Raw genomic sequence first — 19,006 nt, 5'->3', positions numbered from 1 at the left:
CTTTGGTCTTTCCCAACGGTTCACAATCATGCGGAAAACTTCCCGATGAAGTTCCCACTCTCCCGGGTGGAGGTCGTGCCTGCTGAGGAAGTCTGCTTCCCAGTCGTCCACTCCCGGAATGAACACTGCTGACAGTGCTATCACATGATTTTCCGCCTAGCGAAAAATCCTTGCAGTTTTGCCACTGCCCTCCTGCTTCTTGTGCCGCCCTTTCTGTTTACGTGGGCGACTGCCGTGATGTTATCCCACTGGATCAATACCGGCTGACCTTGAAGCAGAGGTCTTGCTAAGCTTAGAGCATTATAAATTTGCTCTTAGCTCCAGTATATTTATGTGGAGAGAATTCTCCAGACTTGATCACACTCCCTGGAAATTTTTTCCTTGTGTGACTGCTCCCCAGCCTCTCAGGCTGGCCTCCGTGGTCACCAGCATCCAATCCTGAATGCCGAATCTGCGGCCCTCTAGAAGATGAGCACTCTGTAATCACCACAGGAGAGACACCCTTGTCCTTGGATATAGGGTTATCCGCTGATGCATCTGAAGATGCGATCCGGACCATTTGTCCAGCAGATCCCACTGAAGAGTTCTTGCGTGAAATCTGCCGAATGGAATCGCTTCGTAATAAGCCACCATTTTTACCAGGACTCTTGTGCAATGATGCACTGACACTTTTCCTGGTTTTAGGAGGATCCCGATTAGCTCGGATAACTCCCTGGCTTTCTCCTCTGGGAGAAACACCTTTTTCTGGACTGTGTCCAGAATCATCCATAGGACCAGCAGACGTGTCGTCGGAACAACTGCGGTTTTGGAATATTTAGAATCCACCCGTGCTGTCGTAGAACTACTTGAGATAGTGCTACTCCGACCTCCAACTGTTCTCTGGACCTTGTTCTTATCAGGAGGTCGTCCATTTTCTTTGAAGACGAATCCTCATTTCGGTCATTACCTTGGTAAGGACCCGGGGTGCCTTGGACAATCCAACGGCATCGTCTGAAACTGATAGTGACAGTTCTGTACCACGAACCTGAGGTACCCTTGGTGAGAAAGGCAAATTTTGGGACATGGAGGTAAGCATCCCTGATGTCCCGGGACACCATATAGTCCCCTTCTTCCCGGTTCGCTATCACTGCTCTGAGTGACTGCATCTGGATTTGAACCTTTGTAAGTGTTCAAATATTTCAGATTTAGAATAGGTCTCACCTAGCCTTCTGGCTTCAGTACCACCATATAGTGTGGAATAATACCCCTTTCCTTGTTGTAGGAGGGGTAATTTTATTATCACCTGCTGGGAATACAGCTTGTGAATTGTTTTCAATACTGCCTCCCTGTCGGAGGGAGACATTGGTACAGCAGACTACAGGAACCTGCGAGGGGGAAACGTCTCGACATTCCAATCTGTACCCCTTGGATACTACTTGTAGGATCCAGGGGTCCTGTACGGTCCCAGCGTCATGCTGAGAACTTGGTAGAAGCGGTGGAGGGCTTCTGTTCCTGGGAATGGGCTGCCTGCTGCAGTCTTCTTCCCTTTCCTCTATCCCTGGGCAGATATGACTCTTATAGGGACGAAAGGACTGAGGCTGAAAAGACGGTGTCTTTTTCTGCAGAGATGTGACTTAGGGTAAAAAACGGTGGATTTTCCAGCAGTTGCCGTGGCCACCAGGTGCCATGGACCGACCCCAAATAATTCCTCCCCTTTATACGGCAATACATCTTTGTGCCGTTTGGAATCTGCATCACCTGACCACTGTCGTGTCCATAAACATCTTCTTGCAGATATGGACATCGCATTTACTCTTGATGCCAGAGTGCAAATATCCCTCTGCGCATCTCGCATATATAGAAATGCATCCTTTAAATGCTCTTATAGTCAATAAAATACTGTCCCTGTCAAGGGTATCAATATTTTTAGTCAGGGAATCCGACCAAGCCACCTCAGCTCTGCACATCCAGGCTGAGGCGATCGCTGGTCGCAGTATAACACCAGCATGTGTGTGTATACTTTTTAGGATATTTTCCAGCCTCCTATCAGCTGGCTCCTTAAGTACGGCCCTATCTGTAGATGGTACCGCCACTTGTTCTGATAAGCATGTGAGCGCCTTATCCACCCTAAGGGGTGTTTCCCAACGCGCCCTAACTTCTGGCGGGAAAGGGTATACCGCCAATAATTTTCTATCGGGGGAAACCCACGCATCTCACACACTTCATTTAATTTATCTGATTCAGGAAAAACTACAGGTAGTTTTTTCACATCCCACAATACCCTTTTTTGTGGTACTTGTAGTATCAGAAATATGTAACACCTCCTTCATTGCCCTTAACGTGTGGCCCTAAAGGAAAATACGTTTGTTTCTTCACCGTCGACACTGAAATCAGTGTCCGTGTCTGGGTCTGTGTCGACCGACTGAGGTAAATGGGCGTTTTACAGCCCCTGACGGTGTTTGAAACGCCTGGACAGGTACTAATTTGTTCGCCGGCCGTCTCATGTCGTCAACCGGCTTGCAGCGTGTTGACATTATCACGTAATTCCATAATTAAGCCATCCATTCCGGTGTCGACTCCCTAGAGAGTGACATCACCATTACAGGCAATTTGCTCCGCCTCCACACCAACATTTTCCTCATACATGTCGACACACACGTACCGACATACAGCACACACATAGGGAATGCTCTGATAGAGGACAGGACCCACTAGCCCTTTGGGGAGACAGAGGGAGAGTTTGCCAGCACACACCAAAACGCTATAATTATACAGGGACAACCTTTATATAAGTGTTCCTCCCTTATAGCATTTTAATATATATATTCATATCGCCAAATCAGTGCCCCCCCTCTCTGTTTTAACCCTGTTTCTGTAGTGCAGTGCAGGGGAGAGCATGGGAGCCTTCCCACCAGCATTTCTGTGAGGGAAAATGGCGCTGTGTGCTGAGGAGAATAGGCCCCGCCCCCTTTTCGGCGGGCTTCTTCTCCGGAGTCTGTGATATCTGGCAGGGGTTAAATACATCCATATAGCCTCAAGGGCTATATGTGATGTATTTTTCGCCATACAGGTATTATACATTGCTGCCCAGGGCGCCCCCCCCCGCGCCCTGCACCCTCCGTGACCGCTGTGTGAAGTGTGCTGACAACAATGGCGCACAGCTGCAGTGCTGTGCGCTACCTGATGAAGACTGAAAGTCTTCTGCCGCCTGGTTCCGGACCTCTTCAATCTTCAGCATCTGCAAGGGGGGTCGGCGGCGCGGCTCCGGGACGAACCCCAGGGCGAGACCTGTGTTCCGACTCCCTCTGGAGCTAATGGTGTCCAGTAGCCTAAGAAGCCAATCCATCCTGCACGCAGGTGAGTTCACTTCTCTCCCCTAAGTCCCTCGATGCAGTGAGCCTGTTGCCAGCAGGACTCACTGAAAATAAAGAACCTAAAAACTTTTTCTAAGCAACTCTTTAAGAGAGCCACCTAGATTGCACCCTGCTCGGACGGGCACAAAAACCTAACTGAGGCTTGGAGGAGGGTCATAGGGGGAGGAGCCAGTACACACCATGTGATCCTAAAAGCTTGCTTTTGTGCCCTGTCTCCTGCGGAGCCGCTATTCCCCATGGTCCTGACGGAGTCCCCAGCATCCACTAGGACGTTAGAGAAAAGGGGCGGTAGGAAGGAAAGAATTCAATAAGAGAAACCTTTAAGCAGCAATACTAAGGAAAAAGGAATATTCAATTTGTCAACACATGAACTGACAGACTCAGAACAATCCCTACTCAGTACAGGATTGTCGTTTGCACCCACAGAAGGACTTAATAAATTTGAAACATTCATCGACCTGAACAAGTTTGTGCGTAAACTCACGTTGAAAAGGCACTTCTTAAGAAAAGAAAACGCCGCCATATCCAATTATGAAGCAAGCTCGAAATCTGGACTTAAACCTAAAAGTACTATCCGGTGGAGTCCAAAGGGAATAATATAACTATATTTATCTAGTGAAAAAAGACCTATGTGAAACAGAACCCACACCTATTATGAAGAAGAATCTCCACAATAGAGAGATAGAAGCCATGAAAAACCCACAAAAGAACAAACACATTGTTATAAAACCGGCTGACAAATGGGGGGGGGGGGGGGGGGGCGGGGGTAGGTTATAATGGATCGAGCTAAATATGTCCAAGAAGCACAAATACTTCTAGGAGATAGCCCCTCCTACACAACTTTACCAGACGACCCAAAGGACATCTTTACAGAGGAACTCAGATCATTACTTTTACAGGGTCTGAGAAGTGATATCACTAAGGAGGAATTTTCCTTTTTAATGCAATCCAACCCCACAACCCCCATATTTTATTTCCTACCGAAAATTCATAAATGCCTGATCACTCCACCTGGGATACCCATTGTTGCAGGGATAGATTCCCTTACTTCCAACCTATCCAAGTATGTTGATGTCTTTTTAAATCCACACGTCAGAGAACTACCATCGTTCCTCCAAGACACCACCATGGTATTGAATGAAATGAAGATTATTACATAGAAAGACTCCTATTTGTGGGTAACCATTGATGTTCAGTCGTTGTATACCTGCATAGAACACCAAAAAGGCATCGAAGCTAGTCGAGAATACTTGAATAAAGATAACTCCCTCACAGAAGCACACAGGAATTTCATTTGTGAATTAATGCTGTTTATTTTAAGCCGGAATTATTTTAAATTGTTAGATACATTTTCCCTGTAAAAGTGTGGTACCACTATGGGTACTATTTTCGCACCAAGCTTTGCGAATTTATTTATGGGACAATGGGAAGAGAAACACAATCTTATAAGGAGTCAGTTGTGATGTATAAAAGATACATTGACGACATTTTAATCATCTGGGATGGAACCTCTGAGTCGTTTATGAACTTTAAGACTTTACAGACCAACGATTTTAACCTGTCCTTTACCTGCAATGTGAATGTGGACTCTATTGAATTCCTGGATCTGGTTTTAAAAGGCGAAGAAGGGGTGGTCATCACTAAGAACTTTATTAAAGAGGTTGACATGAACAGTTATCTTCATTATAAAAGCAGTCACTTAAAGAAATGGAAGAACAACATCCCCTATTCACAATTCCATAGGATCCGGAGAAACTGTAATAAAACTGAAGACTGCGAACAACAACTAGCTACCTACAGAAAAAGATTTGAAGAAAAGAAATACCCTCAAGCAATATTGGATGAGGCGCTTGCAAAGACAAGACTCCTGGAGAGGGACAGTCTACTTTCACATAAAAAGAAAACGGAAAAACAGGAATCGGTCTCTTTCGTAACAACCTACAGCAGTCATGAACAAGACGTCAGAACTTCATTAATGTCCCATTGGGACATTCTACTGATGGACCCGATCCTCAAAAACATCCCCCCCCCCCCCCCCCCAACCAGAACTCATTTTCCGAAAATCGAAAAATCTGAAAGACATTCTCGCACCTAGCATGTTACGGGAATTATCTCCAGATACTAACCACCGTTCCCTTCCAAAGTGTATTGGAGCATACAAATGCGGACACTGCAACGTCTGCAGATTTCTAAACCCTAATAGAAGAACCTTCAGCGACACGGAAAACAACCAGGAGTTTAAAATTAAGGAATTCATGAATTGCAACAGCACATCGGTTATCTACCTGTTGGAATGCACCTGCCACAAAAAATATGTGGGAGAAACAAAAAGGACATTGAAGATTAGGATACAGGAGCACATACGCAGCATTAAAAATAAATTGGAGACCCATTTAATCTACAGACATTTCAAACTTGAACACAACTCCAACCCGGAAGAACTCTCCTTCAAGGCGATAGAACATGTTACTAGCAATGAAAGAGGCGGCGACTTAGCCAAGAAACTTTCCCAGAGGGAGATGTATTGGATATTCCAATTGAAAACTACTCATCACATGGGTTTTAATGAAGGCTACAAGATTGCACCGTTCCTGTGAAAGAGACTCCGCTGGCTGTATATTCTGGTTTTTACTTCCCACCCTATTTTATAAGCACCTGACACTTTAACATGATGTATGTAATAACACTATATATAAAGTAGCATGTCAATATGTCTAATAAACAGCAGACTACTGTGTTTCTGAGTCGCCTTACAAGATACAGTTATACCACACTGGCGGACGCCCAATCTCGCCCGATCTTGGAAGCTAAGCAGTGTAGGGCCCAACCAGTACCAAATGGGGAACCGTTTGCGAAGATTGGGTACTGTACATAGTGGGTTATGGTGGGCTAGAAGTAACTCGTGCAATATTGACACACGGAGTGTGTCCATCAGCTCACAATATACACAATACATATTACTGTTAGTGTATAGAATCCACAGTTTGTCATATGCACATTAACTAATCATGCACTAATTATGCACACAACACAATTATTAAAATATGACAGACCTAACTAGTGCAGAGACTTGGCTGTCAGCACTGCACTACTGGAGGGTCTACTACGTGTTCTAAATTGGTTAGACATTATACCTATTTGAATTGCCTTCACTCCTGAGTCTCTGAGTGTCAGGTTCAAGCTGTTGACCGATGAGGTTCCTTATGCTTGTGAACAAGTTAGATTCTATACATATATGAATCTTCCCCATATTCGAATATCTGAATGTCAGACTCAAGCTGATGATATATGAGGTATGGTCCTCGCTGTATCAATCAAGTTCCATTGAAATATTGAAACGTTGTGCATACATCTTTGAATGACCTTTTATGTGCAGACAATGTGTTCTGAAATGAAGAGATTTTACCCCTGATGAAGTCTTGGAACAAGACTAAACACGTTGGGTTATTTATCTATTATCTGATGTTACCTCCGAATCTACAATAAGGAGAAGGAGGAAATCGTAGTGATATATCTACGCTTTTTCCTCATCACTACAAACTAATTGTTCAAATTGTGCTACAAATGTAAATGTATCAACTCTGTATACTTATGAACATTGGTGTTGGGTTTATATGTTGTTTTAATACATTTTTATGTTAGTATTAGTTATCTGACGTAATTTATCTGGGGAGTACAGTAAGGGTCCGTTTTAAAGGTAGGGCGTTGATATAACTCCCTTGGCGCCATTTCCTCAATTTCGTTTCATATTCTCACACATTTAGTTCCTCCTAACAGGGAAATTAGAGGATACAGGCAGCCATATAATTATAATTAATTTTAGTGTTTTATTCAAAATAGCGCAGTGGGAGAGTAATTCTTGTCATACATATACATACATATATATATATATATATATATATATATATATATATTTTCTCATACAGTCCACACTCTAGCCTTTTGTATCAATTGCTGGGGTAGCATCCATATGGGCATGTGTCACCAGGACCAGTCCATTCAAATATAGAGATAAATATCAGGAGCACTCACCAGTCTTCATAAGGCTTTTTTTTTTTTTTTATTAGCAGCATCAGAAAATCAGCATAGGGGTATATATATATATATATATATATATATATATATATATATATATATATATATATAAGTGTACCCTTTTTTTTTTTGAGCAGTGTATGTGTGTGTATATATATATATATATATATATATATATACACACACACACACACACACACACATACATATATACACATACATACGGCTCAGAAAACTAAAGGGAACACTAAAATAACACATCCTAGATCTGAATGAATGAAATATTCTTATTAAATACTTTGTTCTTTACATAGTTGAATGTGCTGACAACAAAATCACACAAAAATTATCAATGGAAATCAAATTTATTAACCCATGGAGGTCTGGATTTGGAAACGCACTCAAAAATAAGAATTTACTTACAGATAATTCTATTTCTCATAGTCCGTAGTGGATGCTGGGGACTCCGTAAGGACCATGGGGAATAGCGGCTCCGCAGGAGACTGGGCACATCTAAAGAAAGCTTTAGGACTATCTGGTGTGCACTGGCTCCTCCCCCCATGACCCTCCTCCAAGCCTCAGTTAGGATACTGTGCCCGGACGAGCGTACACAATAAGGAAGGATTTTGAATCCCGGGTAAGACTCATACCAGCCACACCAATCACACCGTATAACCTGTGATCTGAACCCAGTTAACAGCATGATAACAGAGGAGCCTCTGAAAGATGGCTCTCAACAATAATAACCCGATTTTTGTAACAATAACTATGTACAAGTATTGCAGACAATCCGCACTTGGGATGGGCGCCCAGCATCCACTACGGACTATGAGAAATAGAATTATCGGTAAGTAAATTCTTATTTTCTCTAACGTCCTAAGTGGATGCTGGGACTCCGTAATGACCATGGGGATTATACCAAAGCTCCCAAACGGGCGGGAGAGTGCGGATGACTCTGCAGCACCAAATGAGAGAACTCCAGGTCCTCCTCAGCCAGGATATCAATTTTGTAGAATTTTACAAACGTATTTGCTCCTGACCAAGTAGCTGCTCGGCAAAGTTGTAAAGCCGAGACCCCTCGGGCAGCCGCCCAAGATGAGCCCACCTTCCTTGTGGAGTGGGCATTTACAGATTTTTGGCTGTGGCAGGCCTGCCACAGAATGTGCAAGCTGAATTGTACTACAAATCCAACGAGCAATAGTCTGCTTAGAAGCAGGAGCACCCAGCTTGTTGGGTGCATACAAGATAAACAGCGAGTCAGATTTCTTGACTCCAGCCGTCCTGGAAACATATTTTCAGGGCCCTGACAACGTCTAGCAACTTGGAGTCCTCCAAGTCCCTAGTAGCCGCAGGCACCACAAATAGGTTGGTTCAGGTGAAACGCTGAAAACCACCTTAGGGAGAAACTGAGGACGAGTCCTCAATTCCGCCCTGTCCGAATGGAAAATCAGATAAGGGCTTTTTCAGGATAAAGCCGCCAATTCTGACACGCGCCTGGCCCAGGCCAGGGCCAACAGCATGACCACTTTCCATGTGAGATATTTTAACTCCACAGATTTAAGTGGTTCAAACCAATGTGACTTTTGGAACCCAAAACTACATTGAGATCCCAAAGTGCCACTGGAGGCACAAAAGGAGGCTGTATATGCAGTACCCCTTTTACAAACGTCTGAACTTCAGGGACTGAAGCTAGTTCTTTTTGGAAGAAAATTGACAGGGCCGAAATTTGAACCTTAATGGACCCCAATTTCAGGCCCATAGACACTCCTGTTTGCAGGAAATGTAGGAATCGACCCAGTTGAATTTCCTCCGTCGGGCCTTACTGGCCTCGCACCACGCAACATATTTTCGCCAATTGCGGTGATAATGTTTTTGCGGTTACATCCTTCCTGGCTTTGATCAGGATAGGGATGACTTCATCCGGAATGCCTTTTTTCCTTCAGGATCCGGCGTTCAACCGCCATGCCGTCAAACGCAGCCGCGGTAAGTCTTGGAACAGACAGGGTCCTTGCTGGAGCATGTCCCTTCTTAGAGGTAGAGGCCACGGATCCTCCGTGAGCATCTCTTGAAGTTCCGGTTACCAAGTCCTTCTTGGCCAATCCGGAACCACGAATATAGTGCTTACTCCTCTCCATCTTATCAATCTCAGTATCTTGGGTATGAGAGGCAGAGGAGGGAACACATACCCTGACTGGTACACCCACGGTGTTACCAGAGCGTCTACAGCTTATTGCCTGAGGGTCCCTGGACCTGGCGCAATACCTGTCGAGTTTTTAATCATGTGGAAGACTTCTGGGTGAAGTCCCCACTCTCCCGGGTGGAGGTCGTGCTGAGGAAGTCTGCTTCCCAGTTGTCCACTCCCGGAATGAATACTGCTGACAGTGCTATCATATGATTTTCCACCCAGCGAAGAATCCTTGCAGCTTCTGCCATTGCCCTCCTGCTTCTTGTGCCACCCTGTCTGTTTACGTGGGTGACTGCCGTGATGTTGTCCGACTGGATCAACACCGGCTGACCTTGAAGCAGAGGTCTTGCTAAGCTTAGAGCATTGTAAATGTCCCTTAGCTTCAGGATATTTATGTGAAGTGATGTCTCCAGGCTTGACCATAAGCCCTGGATATTCCTTCCCTGTGTGACTGCTCTCCAGCCTCGCAGGCTGGCATCCGTGGTCACCAGGACCCAGTCCTGAATGCCTAATCTGCGGCCCTCTAGAAGATGAGCACTCTGCAACCACCACAGGAGGGACACCCTTGTCCTTGGTGACAGGGTTATCCGCTGATGCATCTGAAGATGCGACCCGGACCATTTGTCCAGCAGGTCCCACTGGAAAGTTCTTGCGTGGAATCTGCCGGATGGGATTGCTTCGTAGGAAGCCACCATTTTACCCAGAACCCTTGTGCATTGATGCACTGAGACTTGGCTCGGTTTTAGGAGGTTCCTGACTAGCTCGGATAACTCCCTGGCTTTCTCCTCCGGGAGAAACACCTTTTTCTGGACTGTGTCCAGGATCATCCCTAGGAACAGAAAACACGTCGTCGGAACCAGCTGCGATTTTGGAATATTGAGAATCCAATCGTGCTGCCGCAACACTACCTGAGATAGTGCTACACCGACCTCCAACTGTTCCCTGGATCTTACCCTTATCAGGGAATTGTCCAAGTAAGGGATAACTAAAATTCCCTTCCTTCGAAGGAATATCATCATTTCGGCCATTACCTTGGTAAAGACCCGGGGTGCCGTGGACCATCCATACGGCAGCGTCTGAACTGATAGTGACAGTTCTGTACCATAAACCTGAGGTACCCTTGGTGAGAAGGGTAAATTTTGACATGAAGGTAAGCATCCTTGATGTCCCGAGACATCATGTAGTCCCCTTCTTCCAGGTTCGCAATCACTGCTCTGAGTGACTCAATCTTTAATTTGAACCTCTGTATGTAAGTGTTCAAAGATTTTAGATTTAGAATCGGTCTCACCGAGCCGTCCGGCTTCGGTACCACAACAGTGTGGAATAATACCCCTCCTGCAACAGGGAACGGGGTATCTTGATTATCACCTGCTGGGAATACAGCTTGTGAATGGCTTCCAAAACTGTCTCCCTGTCAGAAGGAGACATCGGTAAAGCCGACTTTAGGAAACGGCGAGGGGGAGACGTCTCGAATTCTAATTTGTACCCCTGAGATATCACCTGAAGGATCCAGGGGTCTACTTGCGAGTGAGCCCACTGCGCACTAAAATTCATTGAGACGGGCCCCCCACCGTGCCTGATTCTGCTTGTAAAGCCCCAGCGTATACTGAGGGCTTGGCAGAGGCGGGAGAGGGTTTCTGTTCCTGGGAACTGGCTGATTTCTGCAGCCTTTTTCCTCTCCCTCTGTCACGGGGCAGAAATGAGGAACCTTTTGCCCGCTTGTCCACGAAAAGACTGCGCCTGATAATACGGCGTCTTCTCATGTTGAGAGGCGACCTGGGGTACAAACGTGGATTTCCCAGCTGTTGCCGTGGCCACCAGGTCTGAAAGACCGACCCCAAATAACTCCTCTCCTTAATAAAGCAATACTTCCAAATGCCGTTTGGAATACGCATCACCTGACCACTGACATGTCCATAACCCTCTACTGGTAGAAATGGACAACGCACTTAGACTTGATGCCAGTCGGCAAATATTCCGCTGTGCATCACGCATATATAGAAATGCATCTTTTAAATGCTCTATAGGCAAAAATATACTGTCCCTATCTAGGGTATCAATATTTTCAGTCAGGGAATCCGACAACGCCAACCCAGCACTGCACATCCAGGCTGAGGCGATTGCTGGTCGCAGTATAACACCAGTATGTGTGTAAATACCTTTTAGGATACCCTCCTGCTTTCTATCAGCAGGATCCTTAAGGGCGGCCATCTCAGGCGAGGGTAGAGCCCTTACAAGCGTGTGAGCGCTTTATCCACCCTAGGGGGTGTTTCCCAACGCACCCTAACCTCTGGCGGGAAAGGATATAATGCCAATAACATTTTAGAAATTATCAGTTGTTATCGGGGGAAAACCACGCATCATCACACACCTCATTTGATTTCTCAGATTCAGGAAAACTACAGGTAGTTTTTCCTCACCGAACATAATACCCCTTTTTGGTGGTACTCGTATTATCAGAAATGTGTAAAACATTTTTCATTGCCTCAATCATGTAACTTGTGGCCCTACTGGAAGTCACATTTGTCTCTTCACCGTCGACACTGGAGTCAGTATCCGTGTCGGCGTCTATATCTGCCATCTGAGGTAACGGGCGCTTTAGAGCCCCTGACGGCCTATGAGACGTCTGGACAGGCACAAGCTGAGTAGCCGGCTGTCTCCTGTCAACCACTGTCTTTTATACAGAGCTGACACTGTCACGTAATTTCTTCCAACAGTTCATCCACTCAGGTGTCGACCCCCTAGGGGGTGACATCACTATTACAGGCAATCTGCTCCGTCTCCACATTATTTTTCTCCTCATACATGTCGACACAAAAGTACCGACATACAGCACACACACAGGGAATGCTCTGATAGAGGACAGGACCCCACTAGCCCTTTGGGGAGACAGAGGGAGAGTTTGCCAGCACACACCAGAGCGCTATATATATATATATATATATATATATATATATATATATATATATATATATATATATATATATACAGGGATAACCTTATATAAGTGTTTTTCCCCTTATAGCTGCTGTATAGTTAATACTGCGCCTAATTAGTGCCCCCCTCTCTTTTTTAACCCTTTCTGTAGTGTAGTGACTGCAGGGGAGAGCCAGGGAGCTTCCCTCCAACGGAGCTGAGGGAAAATGGCGCCAGTGTGCTGAGGAGATAGGCTCCGCCCCCTTATCGGCGGCCTTATCTCCCGTTTTTCTATGTATTCTGGCAGGGGTTAAATGCATCCATATAGCCCAGGAGCTATATGTGATGCATTTTTTGCCATCCAAGATGTTTTTATTGCGTCTCAGGGCGCCCCCCCCCCAGCGCCCTGCACCCTCAGTGACCGAAGTGTGAAGTGTGCTGAGAGCAATGGCGCACAGCTGCAGTGCTGTGCGCTACCTTGTTGAAGACAGGACGTCTTCTGCCGCCGATTTTCCGGACCTCTTCTGCCTTCTGGCTCTGTAAGGGGGCCGGCGGCGCGGCTCTGGGACCCATCCAAGCTGGGCCTGTGATCGTCCCTCTGGAGCTAATGTCCAGTAGCCTAAGAAGCCCAATCCACTCTGCACGCAGGTGAGTTCGCTTCTTCTCCCCTTAGTCCCTCGATGCAGTGAGCCTGTTGCCAGCAGGTCTCACTGAAAATAAAAAACCTAAACTAAAACTTTCACTAAGAAGCTCAGGAGAGCCCCTAGTGTGCACCCTTCTCGTTCGGGCACAGAGATCTAACTGAGGCTTGGAGGAGGGTCATGGGGGGAGGAGCCAGTGCACACCAGATAGTCCTAAAGCTTTCTTTAGATGTGCCCAGTCTCCTGCGGAGCCGCTATTCCCCATGGTCCTTACGGAGTCCCCAGCATCCACTTAGGACGTTAGAGAAATTAAAGTTGAAAAACACACAACAGGCTGATCCAACTTTGACGTAATGTCCTTAAAACAAGTTAAAATGAGGCTCAGTATTGTGTGTGGCTTCCACGTGCCTGTATGACCTCCCTACAACGCCTGGGCATGCTCCTGATGAGGTGGCGGATGGTCTCCCGAGGGATTTCCTCCCAGACCTGGACTAAAGCATCCGCCAACTCCTGGACAGTCTGTGGTGCAACGTGGCGTTGGTGGATGGAGCGAGACATGATGTCCCAGATGGGCTCAATTGGATTCAGGTCTGGGGAACGGGCGGACCAGTCCATAGCATCAATGCCAGCGTCTTGCAGGATCTGCTGACACACTCCAGCCACATGAGGTCTAGCATTGTCTTGCATTAGGAGGAACCCAGGGCCAACCGCACCAGCATATGGTCTCACAAGGTGTCTGAGGATCTCATCTCGGTACCTAATGGCAGTCAGGCTACCTCTGGCAAGCACATGGAGGGCTGTGCGGCCCCCCAAAGAAATGCCACCCCACACCATTACTGACCCACTGCCAAACCGGTCATGCTGGAGGATGTTGCAGGCAGCAGAATGTTCTTCTTGGCGTCTCCAGACTCTGTCACATGTGCTCAGTGAGAACCTGCTTTCATCTGTGAAGAGCACAGGGCGCCAGTGGCGAATTTGCCAATCTTGGTGTTCTCTGGCAAATGCCAAACGTCCTGCATGGTGTTGGGCTGTAAGCACAACCCCCACCTGTGGACGTCGGGCCCTCATACCACCCTCATGGAGTCTGTTTCTGATCGTTTGAGTAGACACATGCACATTTGTGGCTTGCTGGACTTCATTTTGCAGGGCTCTGGCAGTGCTCCTCCTGTTCCTCCTTGCACAAAGGTGGAGGTAGCGGTCCTGCTGCTGGGTTATTGCCCTCCTCCACGTCTCCTGATGTACTGGCCTGTCTCCTGGTAGCGCCTCCATGCTCTGGACACTACGCTGACAGACACAGCAAACCTTCTTGCCACAGCTCGCATTGATGTGCCATCCTGGATGAGCTGCACTACCTGAGCCCCTTGTGTGGGTTGTAGACTCCGTCTCATGCTACCAGTAGAGTGAAAGCACCGCCAGCTTTCAAAAGTGACCAAAACATCAGCCAGAAAGCACAGGAGCCGAGAAGTGGTCTGTGGTCACCACCTGCAGAACAACTCCTTTATTGGGGGTGTCTTGCTAACTGCCTATAATTTCCACCTGTTGTCTATTCCATTTGCACAACAGCATGTGAAATTGATTGTCAGTCAGTGTTGCTTCCTAAGTGGACAGTTTGATTTCACAGAAGTGTGATTGACTTGGAGTTACATTGTGTTGTTTAAATGTACCCTTTTTTTTTTTGAGCAGTGTATGTGTGTATATATATATATATATATATATATATATATATATATATATACACACACACACACACACACACACACACACACACACACACACACACACACACACAATAAAAATGTAAATATAGACCACTATATATAGTAAAGAATCATGAATTACCAAAGGGTGAAGCTTTGAATCCATGGAAGAGGCGGTGACTTCAAACACTTGGAGACTGTTTACTAGTTCCTGAGCACTCTCATCTCCTCTAGCCAAGAGAAGCTTGCCATCTAAAACACATTTCAAATAACAGCAACACCTTTAATCACTGGCAGGCTGACAATACTTTGAACAATCACACTTTCTGTGTTACGTCAAGAAATTACCTAATACCGAGATGTGAAAGTCTGTCCATTCAATTTCATACACTGCACTTTGTGCATCGGGGTTCACTACGGCTGGCCGGCGGTCGGGCTCCCGGCGACCAGCATCCCGGCGCCGGGAGCCCGACCGCCGGCTTACCGACAGCTTGGCGAGCGCAAATGAGCCCCTTGCGGGCTCGCTGCGCTCGCCACGCTACGGGCACGGTGGCGCGCTACGCGCGCCACACTATTTTATTCTCCCTCTATGGGGGTCGTGGACCCCCACGAGGGAAAATAATTGTCGGTATGCCGGCTGTCGGGCTCCCGGCGCCGGTATACTGAGCGCCGGGAGCCCGACCGCCGGCAAACAGAAGACCACCCGTGCATCTCACCACAGAACATCAGCAACTACATGCACCAGAACACGCCAGGAAGAAATAAACGTGAATGATGGTACTGGTACCTACCAAAACAGTCAATGTTAATGTTGCTCCTCAGAAGTCCAACCATCGCTTCCCATAGATGTGGCAGTCCTATGGCCAAATCGCAGGCAAAGTGTTTTGCAATAGTAGCAAGTGTAAACTCTGCTCCTCTTCTCTGAATTAACTGTTGTTTCTGAGCCTAAATAAGAAAGAATACTCCTTATAGCATAAATATTAACAGTTATAAAGCATGTGGATCTGTAAGTGATCGGTGTTAAAAACGGACCCATACACAAAGAAAATATTGGGGTCAATTCCCCATTCTGACAGTAACAGGGTCAGGTGATCAGCAAAATCCAACAATTAGCTGATTCAGCTCCAAAAATTATCGTAATCAGTGACTCAGGCATTATTTAACATGTTGGATTTTGCTAACCAACCGACAACCACCGATCACTGGAGTGCACTGATTGAGTATGGGATACATTAAGCCTCACCACTTTACACTCATTGCAAATATCACTAACATGCCACGTTATTCAGCAAACAAAAGCGCAAGTGTAGGTTTCCACTAATTTTCTCCCAACCTAGCGCTTTTAATTTTTTCCCCCTTTTAAACTGGTCTGTTAAGACATTGTTCTTGTATGAAAACTTAAATTGCTTGGTAGAAATGCCTTACCCTATAATTTAAGACCCACTAAAATCTTGGTATTTTAGAGAAGTATATAGTTTGAATTTGTGTAGCTGTCCCCTGCATCACAGAGAATCGCCCAAAAGATTATCTGCAGTCCCAGGAACACAATAGTCATAGCTGAAAGGAGGACGCTCATACGAGGTTGGTCTGCCGTACAATGGCTTTTAACATAGCAAAGGGTTCAATCAGGAAAAAAAAATAAAAAAAAAAAAAAATATATATATATATATATATATATATATATATATATATATATATATATATATATATATATATATATATATATATATATATATATATATATATATATATATATACACACACACACACACACACACACACATTTTCACCCTCCTAAAATAGAAATGGAGCTATTTGACAGCTTTGTTGAATTGCATGTTTCATCACGGGAGGAAACCTCCCACTGGCCTGTACATATTTCAGGGGTGCCGAGAGGGGAAAGGGAATGCCAGGGGAGGTGAATTTACATCCATAGTGATGCTGTAGAGACACCACCCTTCTACGCACACCATACAAATATCGTTTCACCGACTTTGGAGTGCCATGTCTCAGTGGCCTTGCACATATACCATGTAGTTCAATGACCATTAATTTACTTCAAATTGAAAGCATGTGTTAGACTAAAACAAGTTATTAATGGTTTGCAAGTCCAGAGGTGAGCATGGAACATTGGGCAGATGTATTAGCTTGAAGAAGGCATAAGGAAGTGATAAACCAGTGATAAATGCAAGGTGATACATGCACCATCCAATCAGCGCCAATATGTAAATTAACAGTTAGGAGCTCATTGGTTGGTGCGTGTATCACCTTGCATGTATCACTGGTTTATCACTTCCTTATGCCTTCTCCAGGTTAATACATCTGCCCCCCAAAAAATGTACTTCTACTTAGGGTGAAAACCTAAAGTACACAGTCGGATGTATGCACAAAAAGAAAAAACAAAACAAAAAACAGTGGCATAGCGCAGCACTGAGGTCAAGAGTTTAATTCCTGCAATGTGTGGAGTTTGTATGTGCTCTCAGTCTTTGCATGGGTACTCCAGTTCTCTCCTACACTTCAAATACATACATATAGTTTTAATTTTGTCAGAAGCGAATGAGAATTTAGGCTGTAAGCCCCAATGGGGCAGGGACTGATGTGAAATTCTCGGTGCAGCACTGTGTAAATTGGTGGCGTAATAAATAAGACATTCTGATCCTCTGCCATGGGCATCTCTACATTTAACCTCAAAAAGAAAATATTCTTACATAAACGCACATCCACAAAGCTTACTAAGCTGGGGTTCAGCTTCAGAATGCTGGTTAGAAAACTACAAATTATACTAGTTCTAACTGACAGACCTCAGAGAGTCTAAGTTGTCTCAGCTGGGTACATACTATAAGACAGATCATATGATATATCGTATGCATTGTATAATGTGTATTCATGACTGCGCATCGTCCCATCGGATGTGCTGCGATGAATGACAACATGCAGTTATATGCATTCTGTAACACCACACCACTCCATTGTACACTGGCTTGTGCAGTCTTATACAGTGCGTGCAATGTATCAAGCCAATGGCTGGGTCACACATCGTGCAGTATGTACCCAGTTTAAGGCAGCTGCTGATCAATATGAAAGACTAGACAAGGTGGCTGTGCAGCAAGCTGGATTACACACTCGCAGAAAGAGAAGTCTCTGCATTAAACATTCCTTCTCTTGTGATATGCAAGGGAAGAATGGGGGGGGGGAGGAGGTGTTGATGTTGGAGGTAATCCAGTTATCGCTGCAGGTTAATGATGCCACAAAACAATTTCTTCTGACCTCTAAAAAAACGGTTAGTGCGGACGTAGGGACTACGTTAAAAAAAAAAATCAAGTCAGACATAGAGAAATAGAACTATGTCTTTAGAAGCTGAAGAAATTAAAACTATCCTCAGGTTGACTTGCTGTGAGCTGAAGTCATCCTAGTTTCTCACATGGGATAGTACACTGAAGTACCACTAATATGGGCTTCATTTTGAATTATAAAATAAGAATTTACTTACCGATAATTCTATTTCTCATAGTCCGTAGTGGATGCTGGGGACTCCGAAAGGACCATGGGGAATAGCGGCTCCGCAGGAGACTGGGCACAAAAGTAAAAAGCTTTAGGACTACCTGGTGTGCACTGGCTCCTCCCCCTATGACCCTCCTCCAAGCCTCAGTTAGGATACTGTGCCCGGACGAGCGTACACAATAAGGAAGGATTTTGAATCCCGGGTAAGACTCATACCAGCCACACCAATCACACCGTACAACTTGTGATCTGAACCCAGTTAACAGCATGATAACAGAAGGAGCCTCTGAAAAGATGGCTCACAACAATAATAACCCGATTTTTTGTAACAATAACTATGTACAAGTAATGCAGACAATCCGCACTTGGGATGGGCGCCCAGCATCCACTACGGACTATGAGAAATAGAATTATCGGTAAGTAAATTCTTATTTTCTCTAACGTCCTAGTGGATGCTGGGGACTCCGAAAGGACCATGGGGATTATACCAAAGCTCCCAAACGGGCGGGAGAGTGCGGATGACTCTGCAGCACCGAATGAGAGAACTCCAGGTCCTCCTCAGCCAGGGTATCAAATTTGTAGAATTTAGCAAACGTGTTTGCCCCTGACCAAGTAGCTGCTCGGCAAAGTTGTAAAGCCGAGACCCCTCGGGCAGCAGCCCAAGATGAGCCCACTTTC

The 19,006-nt window shown here is 45.5% G+C and overlaps 1 protein-coding gene across 2 annotated transcripts in view; it reads right to left on the bottom strand.

The window, feature by feature from the left end:
• The window catches only part of BTAF1 (B-TFIID TATA-box binding protein associated factor 1), a 324,567-nt gene that overhangs the window by 65,267 nt on the left and 240,294 nt on the right, over window positions 1-19,006 (bottom strand). For both annotated transcript variants that reach the window (XM_063962035.1, XM_063962034.1), the window contains exons 22-23: window positions 15,619-15,772; window positions 14,970-15,079 (exon numbers count right to left, since the gene is read on the bottom strand). In XM_063962035.1, the coding sequence (XP_063818105.1) occupies window positions 14,970-15,079; window positions 15,619-15,772 (264 nt within the window). The remainder of the gene's footprint in view (window positions 1-14,969; window positions 15,080-15,618; window positions 15,773-19,006) is intronic.

The sequence above is a fragment of the Pseudophryne corroboree genome, chromosome 3, assembly GCF_028390025.1.
Source record: "Pseudophryne corroboree isolate aPseCor3 chromosome 3, aPseCor3.hap2, whole genome shotgun sequence".
Classification (NCBI taxonomy): Eukaryota; Metazoa; Chordata; class Amphibia; order Anura; family Myobatrachidae; genus Pseudophryne; species Pseudophryne corroboree.
This window is presented reverse-complemented; position numbering and strand designations above follow the sequence as displayed.